The sequence below is a fragment of the Mycteria americana genome, chromosome 2, assembly GCF_035582795.1.
Source record: "Mycteria americana isolate JAX WOST 10 ecotype Jacksonville Zoo and Gardens chromosome 2, USCA_MyAme_1.0, whole genome shotgun sequence".
Classification (NCBI taxonomy): Eukaryota; Metazoa; Chordata; class Aves; order Ciconiiformes; family Ciconiidae; genus Mycteria; species Mycteria americana.
Window position 1 is genome coordinate 146,394,566 of NC_134366.1, and position 13,575 is coordinate 146,408,140.

At 36.3% G+C, this 13,575-nt stretch overlaps 1 protein-coding gene across 2 annotated transcripts in view; it reads right to left on the bottom strand.

Moving 5' to 3' along the window:
- Window positions 1–1,246: 1,246 nt before the first annotated feature.
- Window positions 1,247–13,575, bottom strand: part of MMP16 (matrix metallopeptidase 16) — a 193,732-nt gene continuing 181,403 nt past the window's right edge. For both annotated transcript variants that reach the window (XM_075494902.1, XM_075494901.1), the window contains one exon: window positions 1,247–12,775. In XM_075494902.1, coding sequence (XP_075351017.1) covers window positions 12,441–12,775 — 335 coding nt within the window. In that variant the 3' untranslated portion in view covers window positions 1,247–12,440. The remainder of the gene's footprint in view (window positions 12,776–13,575) is intronic.

Consider the following 13,575-nt stretch of genomic DNA (forward strand, 5'->3'; position numbering starts at 1 on the left):
TGGCACCAAATTTCTCATGTTAACTGTGATTGCTAGATGTTTACTAATAAGTTTTCGGCCTGTAGCAGCATCTTCACCTATAAAGTAAATGGTATTAAGAAGACATGGATCAACTTGGAAGTTGTTCTAATTCATATCTTTCAGAAACAACACACTTCCATGAACTTAAGACACTAAGATATTTAAGACACTCCCCAAACCCTTCCATTCACAACTGGTGTTTTTCCTGTCAGTCACCTGCAGACAAGGCCCAAGCCAGGGGCCTTTTCCTCTCTTGTGTGTGAGAAGTGCAGTCAGTGACTTCTGTAGCTTCTCATTTATTCAGTTCTCTTCCTTTCTTCCTTTACTCAGCTAAAAAATGGAATTTCCTTTTTTTTTCTTTTTTTTAAATGATGAGCTACTTGTGAGTTTTAGCAAGTTTAAAACACATGCACCTCTGATTTAGAATGGAAAAAAGCAAGGTTTCAGGTAGCTTACATATGTGTTGAGTGTGGCCTCAGGTCTTGAATCAGCTTACAAGCACTGCCTTCTTTCTTGCTAGGGCTCTGAAACAATGATATCTTTCAGTTTGTCTCCAAATAGATTGGGCTTGTTCCTTGTTTCCTACACTCACATATATGTATAGGTGTACGAAACCTTTAATCCTTTATAGCCTAAGAAGAATTACATGTTTGTTGACACGGGAGGAACACAGCTGCAAAGCTGAGCTGGATGGCCAAAGTTTTACAAAACTCTCCTTTGCATCTTAGGCCTGTGGTCTTCTATTGTGATTTGATTTCAAGAGAACTATGTATTTTGGGGGTTTTATTCTTCAGCTATTTTCTAATCTGAATCATTAGACTCACCTTTTCTTTACACTATACTTTTCATGGGTTTTCTTACACAGAAGAAAGGAGGAAATTCAGCCACCTGTTCATCATTTTTGTAGTGGCTGTGACAGCAATCTCTAATGAGTGACCCTTCAGACATTAAAGTAGGTCCACTGTCATACACCCCATTTCTTTTCTATACAAATTAGTTTTTCCTACTCTATTTTGATTGGGAAAAGTAACTAAAGTTTATTTCTCCCTGCTCATACCCAGATATATCCATAATATCCCTATACATTGTCATTATGTGTTAGGCATTCCTCTTCTGAGGCTAAAGTTGGCTGTAATGTTATACAGTATCTAAAGAGCAGCAGCTATAAATCTTACAGTAATATATACAAATTAAACCACAATGCCTTTATGAAACTTTTTTTCTGTTCTCTTATTTATTGACAGATTTTTTTTAATTACAACACAATGAAACAATGGTAAGTACATAAGATGCAATAGTATAAAAAGCCATTTTAACCCTTCCCTTGGTTAAGACACTTACAGCAGACAAGAACTGCCCCACCCCTATTCCCCCCTTCTCAAATGAAAACAAAAAATAAATATAAATTAATAAATATAAAACAAATCACTGCACAGCCCTTAACTCTTTGATTGCCATGGCAAGAACCATCATGATGATTCTAGCATGTGACTTTCTGTGGTTAAAGGTTGCCGCAGCAGTCAAAGGGTTATAGCGTTGTAAACATAAGTATTTTGTTGAAAATGTTCAGTCATGTTAATGGTCTACAGCAATGAGATTACTATCATGACCCCTTGACCTTTAATGACACAACATTATAAGGAGTTAAAGAGATAATAGCTTGGTGAGCTGTTACATAGATTAATTAACCCATTTTGTTTAACAATGCACTATGAAGTCTTGATTTACTAATAAAAGACAACTTGTGTATAATAAAACACCGTTCAATGCATTGATCAATAAAATCAATGAAAAAAATCAGTCTAAGCACCACAAAATTTTGCCTGATTATATCTGACAGTCATAATACACTTTAGCACCATTTAGTCAGCCTTGCATTTGCACACAAACAAGCTTTGTGTTTGTCAGTAGAAGCTACCTGAAGGAATAACATATGTCAGTTATAAAAAGGTTACTGTATAGAATGCTGTGTGAACCAATAAAATAAAATAAAATAAAATAAAATAAAATAACAATAATAAAATGAAATTTAGTTGCAGAAAGCAAATAAATGTTCCAGTTGTTTTGTTACTAACACACATCCTAATGAGCCAAACATGGGCATGAAATGAATATGGGGCTATGCAGAGAAAAGAAAATAAAAATGAAAAATTTACGTCACACAGAGAAATCATCACATCCATATTCTGATTTATTTGTCAGGCTTTGTAAATTAAATGAACAATTGTTGGGTGGTTCAAGACGTAGAGCTTGAAAAGAGTTAATGTTTAACAATGTGTGAGTTTTATTGTCATGTTATGCATAAAACCACTTTCAGAGATATCCTAACAACTGCACCAAAATCCTTATCTCTGCATGAAAGGTTGATTTCATCTTTCTCAGAGGTGGAGGATGAGCAAGCAAATCACAGTGTGGGAAGAGTCACAATTGTAGTAGCTTCTAGCTAACATATTGGAACTAGAACAATTTCTGCTGGAATTACAGGGAGTTACAGGGAGGAAGGAATGGCAACAAGATGGAAAATGGAACCAGCTGCTAAAATAACACCCAACAAGCAGAACTAAGGAAGAAATCAGGTTCTGGTAGATAAAAGAGTACAGCACTTAGAGAGAAAGCAAGGTGCATGTTATTCAGAAAGTAAGAGAAACAAGAATGTGTATGAGCATGGAAACAATGTACCCTTCTTGTACATATCCATATCAAACTCTGATTGACTACACACTGACAAAACCAGCTGTACATGCTTTAACTGCTAACAATACTAACCACAGGACTGGCAAGGAGCAGACATCACCTCCCTCAAACAGCTTCTGATCATATAGGAACACTTATCACATACAATAAACCTACAGAAGTCAAACACCTGCATCTTTCTCTGCAAGCTGTGACTGAACCGTGCAATGAATCCAATTCCCAGACTACAGTAACAGATGTCAGAGAGAGCTCTTTATAAATATGTTATTTATGATGCCTAAAAATTAGGATCAATCAGAAAACAGTGCATAATAGCAAAGCATTCTGCCATGCAACAGTGCTAGTATATTATGCTACAGCAGTAATGTAATGGTAGTTGATGTATATGTATGAACTGACTTGTGGTAGAAGAAGGAGTCCAGCCATATAATTATTGTCTGAATATCCATGACACAGATTATAGGCATCAGAATGCAAAGGAGAAAGAGGAAACGTTAAAGATGAGAACTGGAACCACTGGAAATAATACAAACATTTTTGAAATGCAGCTTTCTAGACTGCTCACCTCTCACAGATGGCATAAGCCATGCATGCAAATGGTATGCAATGGCTGGCATCGAAAATGATAGGTCTCTGCTGTTACACCGGTGTACATGTGACCAGGCAAGTAGCCACAAGATCCACGTAAGGAGTCCATCATGGTCAGTGCTGGCTGTACCACATCATTTTCAAAAAAGGCTTAAAGGATGGTAGTGTCAATGCATGGCAGAGACTTCAATAATCTGAAGTGAGTAACTTGGAGTTTAGTGTTGGGGGACTGGACAATGAACAAGATTTAGTGAAAGATATACATCAAGTTCCCCAAATGTTCACCGGAGTTTTTGAGAAGAAGTTTTTGAATTCTTCCTCTTCACTGTAGGCACAAAAAGCTGCATTTCCTAGTGACAGACTGTAAAATGTTGTGTGTCATTAAATGAGACAGACAACAAAATTGTATTTTCTTCTTTTCTCTGTATAGTGAACAGATAATTTCTCACTTGTCTACCAAGATCATATAATATTAAATATTGCCTTAATTAGTCAGGAAACATGTCAGGGCACAGTGAAAAAGGGAATGGATGGGAATCAACGGTTTGATCATATTTATCAATTTACCTAAAGAAATAGCAATAGTTGATTCATCTAAATGTCATAAATGTATTTCTATTATATCAAAAACTTCAAGACTGAAATATCATGGACATAAAGATACATGGCTGTAATATAGACTAATAGAGGTAAAGGCTTCTTTGTCCTTCAGTATTTCATTCAGTGGAGTTCTTCAAATTATACATAACTTTTTGGATCTAATTTCTGAAAACAAATGTAAGAACATTTCACTGTGACAAGTTTTCGCACATAGATTCAGACTGATGTTAGTTTGACTAAATCTCTCTTGAAAGATTTTTGATTGCAGCAGATAAATAGTGTGTTCTTTCTGTATATTTGTAGGCAGGTTTAGAGTAACTATACTGAGGAACCTTTTGACTGACTGCTCTCTGGTGGGTTATGACACCAAATATAGAATTCAGTGGACTTTCTACAGCTTAACAGGCATCCTTGGTGCTGGAGACCAGTAATACTTTCAAAACGATCACCAACTTCCTGATAATATCTCTGCTCTTTTATTGTTGATTACGTAGCAGTTACATGCAATTTTAGTGGTGTCAGTGGTCCTTGGCTCCTTCCCTTTCTGACAAACTGGTTTTGTACTTGCAATTATAAACCAAAATGTTCTCTTCCCTTTTCTTATATTCTTCTGGAAATGAAAAATGGAAATGTGCTTATGCTGCTTTTTCTGTGTCTTTCTTGCTTTGGTCAAAGCAGTCTTTAACCAAAAGACCTAGCTGGCTTTCCTATGGATCCTAGAAGTTGTGGAAAGTAAGTTCATGACTAATTTAACTTTCCTCTGAGAAATATTTCAGTAGGGTGTTCCTTTAAATCTGAATTTCTCATCACTGTGATCCAAGGACTACCACCTTCAAAGGAATGCATATTGATAGCAGATGATGACCTGTGTATCTTGGATGACAAGAAGGGAGTACCATAATAATGTGATCCATCCTATAAAATGGTTTTCAACCAGACACAGTAAGACAGTACTGTGCATGAATTGACAAGAGAAGTCTGCATGGTTTTGGAAACACAGTCAAGATGGATGTTAGGCATATACTTAATTGACAATGTTTTACCAAATGCATTATATAGAGTAAGAACTGGGAATAGATTATTTGCATTATAAATTTCCTTCAAATCTGGATTCCTATTCAAGATCAAATTTTCTTGGGTATAACAATCTCAGGTATTTCTGTGAGCTGTGTGAGTATTGACAATGGCTATCCTGAAAGATTCTTTTAATAGTTTTCATCTACCTCGTGATGCATGGCCAGAGTTCATGGCACTTTATCATATGAAGTAAAACACAACCATGTAAATACAAGCCGCGGCTATGCCTTGCAGGTATGAATTGTGGTTGTCATGATCATTTACAACAGCGCTGTACGTTGCAAATGATATCTTCTGAATACATACCATCACATGTACAATTTCCTAACTTACAAGACTCTACTTATATCCAAGCAGACAAACCGCTTGGAGCTGACTTCAACATGGTGCTCCTGTAAGATATGGAGATGATCAGTATGCGAACACTGACAATTTTGTGGCAATAGCCAAGCATAGCATACACAGTATGTGCATCTCTGTTTAGATTCGTTGTATGCCTAAATATGGGGCTATGCATTTCAACTGGAATATATCAGTTGTACAATAGTACTTTTTGAGCTATATATAATATCATGTAATTGTGAACACTGACAAAGAGTATTATAAACCATCATTTACATTATGGAAAAACCTACTTTCTTTTCTTTGAGGTTGTAAAATGATAGTAAGGGAACCAAAATTTGTTCAACCCTTAAAAATGAGTTAGCACTGATTACCTGCTGACCCTAGGCACTCTGAGCTTCCACAAGGTGGATGATTTTATGTACAGCCATGTAAGTTATGAATATGTGTGTAGGCTGGGTGTTAAACTATGCCAACACATCAGGATGGAAATATGGATTAGAAACATTGTTTTCTGACTTAACACACTACGCTTTGCAAGTGATGAACCCATCTGGGCATGCACTGATTGGCAGAGTTACACTGTTCTGTTGCTGGTGGGTAAGTAATATAATACTTCACTAAAAACTCTTCAAACTCCGATGTCATATTGTTAAGGGCTAACCAGGTACTTTGGGAAGGTATTTTATCCCAGCCTTCTGTTGTTAATCCCACTTCCCAGAAAGCCAGTTCCCAGAATGATGGATGGGCAAATGGATGATCCAGGACACATGCATGGCACAGAATGAAAGTGATTATTCCACGTGTTAGTGCCAGATGGCAAGATGGAGAGAATCCTCAGTATATATTTTACCGCAGCAACAACAAAAAAAATGGGCATGCAAGACTATGAATCAAGATATGCCGATAGCTAGCCAAGGAGATTAAGGTTGTAGTTATAAAAAGGATGTGATGCAATTTCATAGGGTCGAAATTACTATTAACTAAACAGAAAACTTTGGTTTATGTGGTGGTTACTATAATTACCATCTATGGACAATGTCATTCTATAGAAGCAGAAGAAACTAAGCTGTGTGACTGGAAAGCTTCGTGCCATCATAAATGGCTGGCATGTGTAATGATTATTGTTTATGTAGTTTTACTGTGACAGCAAGTAGCACTATGCTGCATGCACATCCAAGTGTAGAAAATTGTCTTTAGCATGCTAGTTTACATCAGCATTTCTTCATTTATGTCTTCTCTGCCACTAAAATTTATTTCATCTATACTGTGGGCGGACTAGAGCAGTACTTAAGGCTATCTCCACAGGGCAAACATACTTTATGTACACCTCTCACAGAATGTCACATCTCAAAGACATAATGGGCAGCTGCAATTGCAAATGTTAACAAACTGTCTATAATTTGTAGCTGATATGCTAAAGCTTATGTGTACTGGGAAACAAGATCTGTTTATGATGCATGTGTTTAATGCTGTCTATGTGCTTTTTTGAAATACATTTTGATTTTAGGAACAGACTCTTGCTGTGGTCACATACTGATGATCCTTCAAAATATGATCTCCTGTTTATTACTGGGCTTTGCTAGTTACATACATACATCAAATAATGCCATATCATACAGAATCTATGCTGCCTAACATTAGAGGCGACCTCAGATCAAGCATCAAATAGAGCCAGACTACAACAAGTGATGGTATGCTCCCGATGCTTACCGGACATTTTTAGCATTGATGGCAGTGATGACAATGTCTTTCTCTATCACCCTCTGACATCTCAAATGGCAAGTCACAAGAATGAGTTAGACAGATTTGACTCACACATTACATTTTTTCATGAGACCAGTAGCAGACAATTCATTGATTTACATGCATAAATCAGAGATTAATTTTATGAGTATATGGTTCATTTACACCTGATTTTGTAACTGACATATGTTTAAATGGTCTTATCTTATGTGAACCACCCTGTTCATCTGCAGTCTGTGTACCATAAGCTAAGGAATTACGCCTAACGTTACAGTGCTGGTGTATCAGTCACGGCTATATCATTGTATTCAATAACAGGTTATCTGTTCCTCAGCTCCTACACAATATTATTTGATTTACAGCATAGCTGAACACCTAAGTGGCCAGAGATATTTGTTCCCTCCACCGATAATAACGATTTTCCTTATGGCTCATAGGGTTGCAGTCATTTATTTACGCTTCTGGAAATAGAGCTGTCCAAAGACAGGCTTGACGACAACAAAAGGTGACAGGGAGCTACTGTTCTGTAATGGCTGCTTCACATCTCCTACTGCCACGGTGCACGGCTTCCTCCATCTCTGCAATTGGTGATAAAACTTAGGCCATGCTGTAAGAAGATATGGAAGCCAGGACAGAGCAAGCTTCTGCAGTCATATCCTTGCTCCTCAGCCCAGTCATCTTGTGCTATCTCCAATTTAGGCTGCTAATGGTGTGGTAGCTTGCATTTCTACTTTCTTAAAAATGCAGTGCCTGGAACACTCACTGTTCGGTTTGCTATGTGTCTTTTTTAAAGTTTGCCCTAGCGATGGTTCAAATGCAAAAAACTAGAATAGGAATGTAATGTTTCCATTGCTTATAGGCAGACCTACTTTCTATTCTACGCACTTTTTTCTAACCAACAAGCTAGAATTTGATTCTATATAATTTGGTACCAAAAGCTACATTTAACTGACATTAATATTGTGAAGTAAGACCCCAAAAAAAGTTGAAAATTCAAAAATTAAGCCTTACACTCTGTTCTTAACCCACAGTGCTAATGGCACAGGAGTCGCGACCAAACAACTGGGGAGGTGAAGTACACTTCTAAGAAAAAGTGTAAGTCTGCCCCTTACGTTCAAATCTATTAGCTTCTGTTATTTTCATTCACAAAATTAGCCTTAAAAAATCTTTTTCTTTAATTATCCCCTCCCTTTGACCCACTTTGAAAGAAGAAAAAGAACAAAAGTTCATAGGAAGATATAAAATATGTATTACATTTATTCAGGAGACTTGAAAGGGCTCCTTTGGAGCCATTTGAGTCTCTCCATCCCAGCCTATCCAGTAAATATACAGTTACATAGTTTTTTAAATGTATTTTTTGATAAAAATTAATTTGTGTCTACAGTCAATAACCTTTTCATAGGTTTATACATTAAGAGGCCAGAGGAAACACTGCCATCATCTACTCTGGCCTCCTGCACCATACAGACCATAGTACTCTGAAGATACACAACCCTGTAGAGTCAGCTTGATAGACTGTAACCAATTAACACAATGCATATTCAGTTTTGTATTGTTCCACAGTACAGATCATGACAATAGCAATATGGAAATGTTTATTAAAATCTTTATGAAAAAAGTTACGGCACATGAGCAGGAACCCAGATTGCAGAACTGAAAATATTTTCAATTTGGTTTTTTTTAATTCTCATAATTATAGGCCCTGGTAGAAAAACAACTGTTCAAAAAATAACATTGTCTTAGAACTTTTACTCATTTGAGTTCAAAACTAGATCAGGCAACATCACTAATTTACTCTGAACTTCTATAATTTGAAACTAACCAGTATGTATTTGGGAATTACAGTGAGCACAATTGCTCCTACATCTTTTACTTAAAGCAAAACTTTATGACTGTGTTATAACCTACTGAAAATAGGAGTATGTAATAGAAATGCTGACACAATCTTGCTCTGCATGACATAAACATGCCAATATAATATTATATTTTCTCCCTCTCTCTGTATATAATATATACGCACTTTTAAGTAAAAGAAAATAGATTAAACAATCAACTTATCATGTATTCATGTATCTATGATGTACCATATACCAAACACTAGACTTATCACACTTACCTTCCTGCATAATTAAAGTTAAATTCTCCAAATACAAACATTTTTGTTACCTTATCAAAGAACAACAGTCAACATGCTCAGCACTTCATTACTGTCAGGGAAACAATTGCACAAAAAGTTAAAGCTGCCATGAAACATATTTCAAAATTGAAGAGAAATTTTCAAGTGAATAAAAAACCAGATGAGATGCTGTTCTGACTTAAAGATATTATAAAATAAGTTCTCTTATTGTAGAGGAAAACCAAATGCAGAATAAGTAGTACTGTTAGTATTTTCCACCAACTATCCAAGGGACAAAATTGGAACAGCAACATGAATAATCTTGTTCTGTCTGTAGCAGAACATAAGTTATAGTAGTTTGTTGACAATAAAAATCTCTCCATGGATTAAAATATGCATGTTTGTGTATGTGTGCGTTTGTGTGCATTTATAAGTATACAAACACACACACATTTTAATATATATGACAAACAGGCATAGAATTCTGAATTCACCAAATGAGCTGATGTGCAGTAAATATCCTATGTTACTTAACTGTCAATTAATCTATATTGTCAGCAACAACTGAAATGGATTTACTAAATAATGCTATGGGCTGATACTGGTGCACTTCTAACCTACAGTATGCAGTACCTCTACAAAACATCTCCAAAAAACCATCTGCATTGCATATTTGTTGTAAAACTATATCTTTTTCTAATCTTCATTTTTTTTAGCCGTACATATGTATATCTGTTTATGCTCTAAGAAATAAGTTTGCAATGCTTTATAGCATGCCACATATGTTCATAAAATAAGTCCTCAAATCAATATAAAATTATGTAATTGAACAAAAAGGCATACTATTTTTCATGCTATGCTCAATATAAATATAAATTCAAGGCAGTCAAGCTATCCATTACCAAAATAATAATAACAACCATAATATATATGTATATATACCTACACTCTCTAAAAAGTGATCCAGTTATGTGGAATAAGAAACCAGTAAGAAATTGGTTGAATGTAGTATAAAAGTCTCGTTTTATGTAAAAGCCAATACTGGCCATTTCAAGTATTTTAATACTTTCCTATAACCTTTTCATTAGTAACTAGCTATTTGTAGAAATGATAATTTTATACTGAAAATTGTATCCAAGTTAAATAAAAATTAACTTCTACTGTAGTTCATTTTTAGAGTGTGCATGTATACATAGCAAAATACCCTTCTACAGATCTATCATAAATATTTTAGTTTATGTCAGTTCTTTTCTATGAAAACACTTCAACATTTTTTTCTTGAATTTTGGATAATGTATATCAGGCCTTTTAAGAAATAAAACTCATCTTAGATCATTCGCAATACCAGATTCCCTTCAGTTTGTGCCAGTTTGCAAGTTAAAGGTCAAAGATCAAAGACATAGGACAGTACACTTTAAGGAAATTCAGACAGTGAAGCTGTTCACAGAAGACAATGTTTAACTTGGTAATGACAGTCAACAGGTCAATAATCAAGTTCAAGGCAAGCTGTTCATTGTTGCAAAAGCTACTCCCCTCAAATCCTGGCTTTCATAAAAAACCAGGTGTCTGACTTTTGGGGTGCATCATTCTGACCATCTTTAATAAGTTCACAGCCCAGTGACTGTAAAGCCTATCACTGCAAGAAGCAGCTCCTAAAATCAATAAAGAGGTCTGTCAGTTGCTGACTTTTCTCTAGGAAAAAAATATTGATACAAACCTGCTCTGCAGGTCACATGAAAATGACAATACTGCTGTTAGCACAAATTACACAGAATGACAAAATGCTTTGGTGGTCCCTTGGCTCTGTCAGTGATACCATGTTTGGCTGAAGGCCAGAAATTTGACTAACCCTTTGAGAACTATGGTGAACATGCAAAGGGGTAACACACCAGAGGATACTCATGCAATATCAGAGTCATTGTTTTAGCTTTCCTTTGAAACTGTAACTCTACCTCTGCTGAGGCAAATTGAATTATCATGCAACATAGTTTAAAAGATAAATTCAAGATGCTTAAGATAAAAGGCTAAGCTATAAAACTGTCACCAGTTCAGAAAAATTCTTGGTAAGTGGTAGAAGTTATTAAAATAGGTTTGGTTTCTTTAACCAGAAAGTAGCTGGTAAATATATTTTGTTTTCTGTTTATGTTACAAATGCTTTTCTATCAATAATGCAAATAATTAAAAACACTCACTTGCAGTCACAGGAAATCTGTTTTGAAAAACTGATTTTCTTTTAAAACCTGTATTACCCAAACACAGTCCTATAATTTAATGACAACCGAGATGATTAACATCCACCAGACTCTGAAAACGGATGCAATAGTTCTCAAAGGGTTACACCACCAATGTAATACCAGCGTCAAGTTTCTCTATAGCATGACTGTTGCTTTAGTTCATTGAAATCCACTTCAGAGACACACTGCTTTCTACCACGCTTTGGAATGAGTGCTCCTGACAGACCTATGAAAGGCCTGGGGCAGTTGGCTTGGTACAGCTTGGGAAAGATTATGCAGGAAAAACAACCAAAAATCAAACCAATAAAAAGGTTCTGCTTGAATATAGTAATGAATATAAATGAGTTTAAAACATTGAGGACGTAGCCCAGAGCAGCTGTAAAAAACACAAAATGAATGTATTATTAAGGCTGTTACTATATTGCAGATATTTTGGCCCCTTGTTTGTTGGAAAATGGCTGTCCGAACAGTCTGAAGTCCTGCGTGTCATCCGAGTCTCCCACCTGACAAAACTGAAGTAGGAGTATAGGACTTTATCCGTAGCAGACAGAAAGCAATCCTCTTTGGAGACAAAGCTGTTTTGGGTCTTCTCACTTTCCTGAAAGTTCCGTTGTGGGTTGTTGTGTTTTTTTAAAAAAATTTACTTTCAGCAAAAAATTTTTCAAAGGGGGACAGGCCTTAAGAGAAAAATGTAGAAACATTGGAGATTTTTTTTTTCCTCTTCGTTAGTTAATCCTGGTAGTTTATATGGTATTGAGCGTGCAGAGGAAAGGCCTAGAATTGAATGACAAAGAAAGACAAAGGACTGAAGAAACAGCAGATACTGTGTATCATGGAAGCTTCCCAGCTGAGCGAATCGCCACTCATGCGCAGGACAGGCAACCCCCTGGGTTTTAAAGATCAGCTTTGTTTCAGACTGACAGATGCCCGCTCCTAGCTAGGAAACCGCATAACAGCTCTTGTGTTGAATCTCAAGTTACCACAAACTCCTGGGAGGGAAAGAAAAAAACCAAAACCCTACATCACACCCACTCTTGCATAGAGCGTTTGCAGTACAGTATGTGGCGGGGTGTTCCTTTCCTTTTGAACTGGAACACAGTGTAAACCAAGACAAGGAGGCACAAGGCCAGGATGCAGGGAATGACAATGGCTATGGCTTTCACAGTGCTGGCTGTGTTGTCCAGTTTGATGACAATGTCAACGTCATCTTGAGGGCTGTGTCGGTCTTTTTCTCGATCTGTTGGTCCATCACAACCCATAAAATCCTTGAGGATGGATCTGGGATAGCCAGGTTCCACCCTGAGCATCTGGTTATTGAATTTCCAGTACTCTTTTCCTTTGTAGAAATATGTGAAGCCTGAGGAAGAAAATTGCAATTATTCATGGTCATATTGGATCAAATCATGTCATCAACACACCATGACTGAAACTACTGGTATCAAATTATTTTGTAATTAAAAAAATTAAAAGGTGTAAGGAATAGACTTCAGTTACAGGTTTTTCAAATCTTCTTTACAAATTTCATTTCTTTACTCTCTCTAGAAAATCTAACATCGAGGGGGGGCGTTAATTCAATAAACTGGGAATATGATCTTTGACAGACCAGGGTCCAGCTGATTTGTTCATTCCCTGAAAACCCAACCAGAGTTGGAATCCTCAGGGCCAGGACTTTAAAGTATCACAACCTCTTCAAGATGGGAAGTCTACTGAAACAAATTGCAATGCTATGCTAGCCAGAAATGAGAACTGACCCTCTTTAATGTCACATGGCCTACTGCTGTACTTCAGAAAAAGGAAACTGGATGAAATAATGATAGCTTTGCCAAGAGAAAACAGGTGTAACCAGATGTAAGTTTTCTGCAAAAAGCTGTTATTTGATTATTCAGGCACAATCCAATGTTACTACTAAACATGCCTAAATGAAAAAAAAAAAATTGACTCCTTGCCAAAAATCTACGTTACTTTATTATCCCAGCTGAAAAATGGCATTGATCTGGCAAGAAACAAACCTTCAGGATGGGTGAACTTCCTCCTACTATTTATGAACTGAATGCAAACAGCTGGATTTTTCCTTATCTTCACTTTATAGACCTCAGCTTATTTCCTGCTGTACTAAAGGCCACTAAGAATACTAAGACAGATTGGGCACTATTTGTC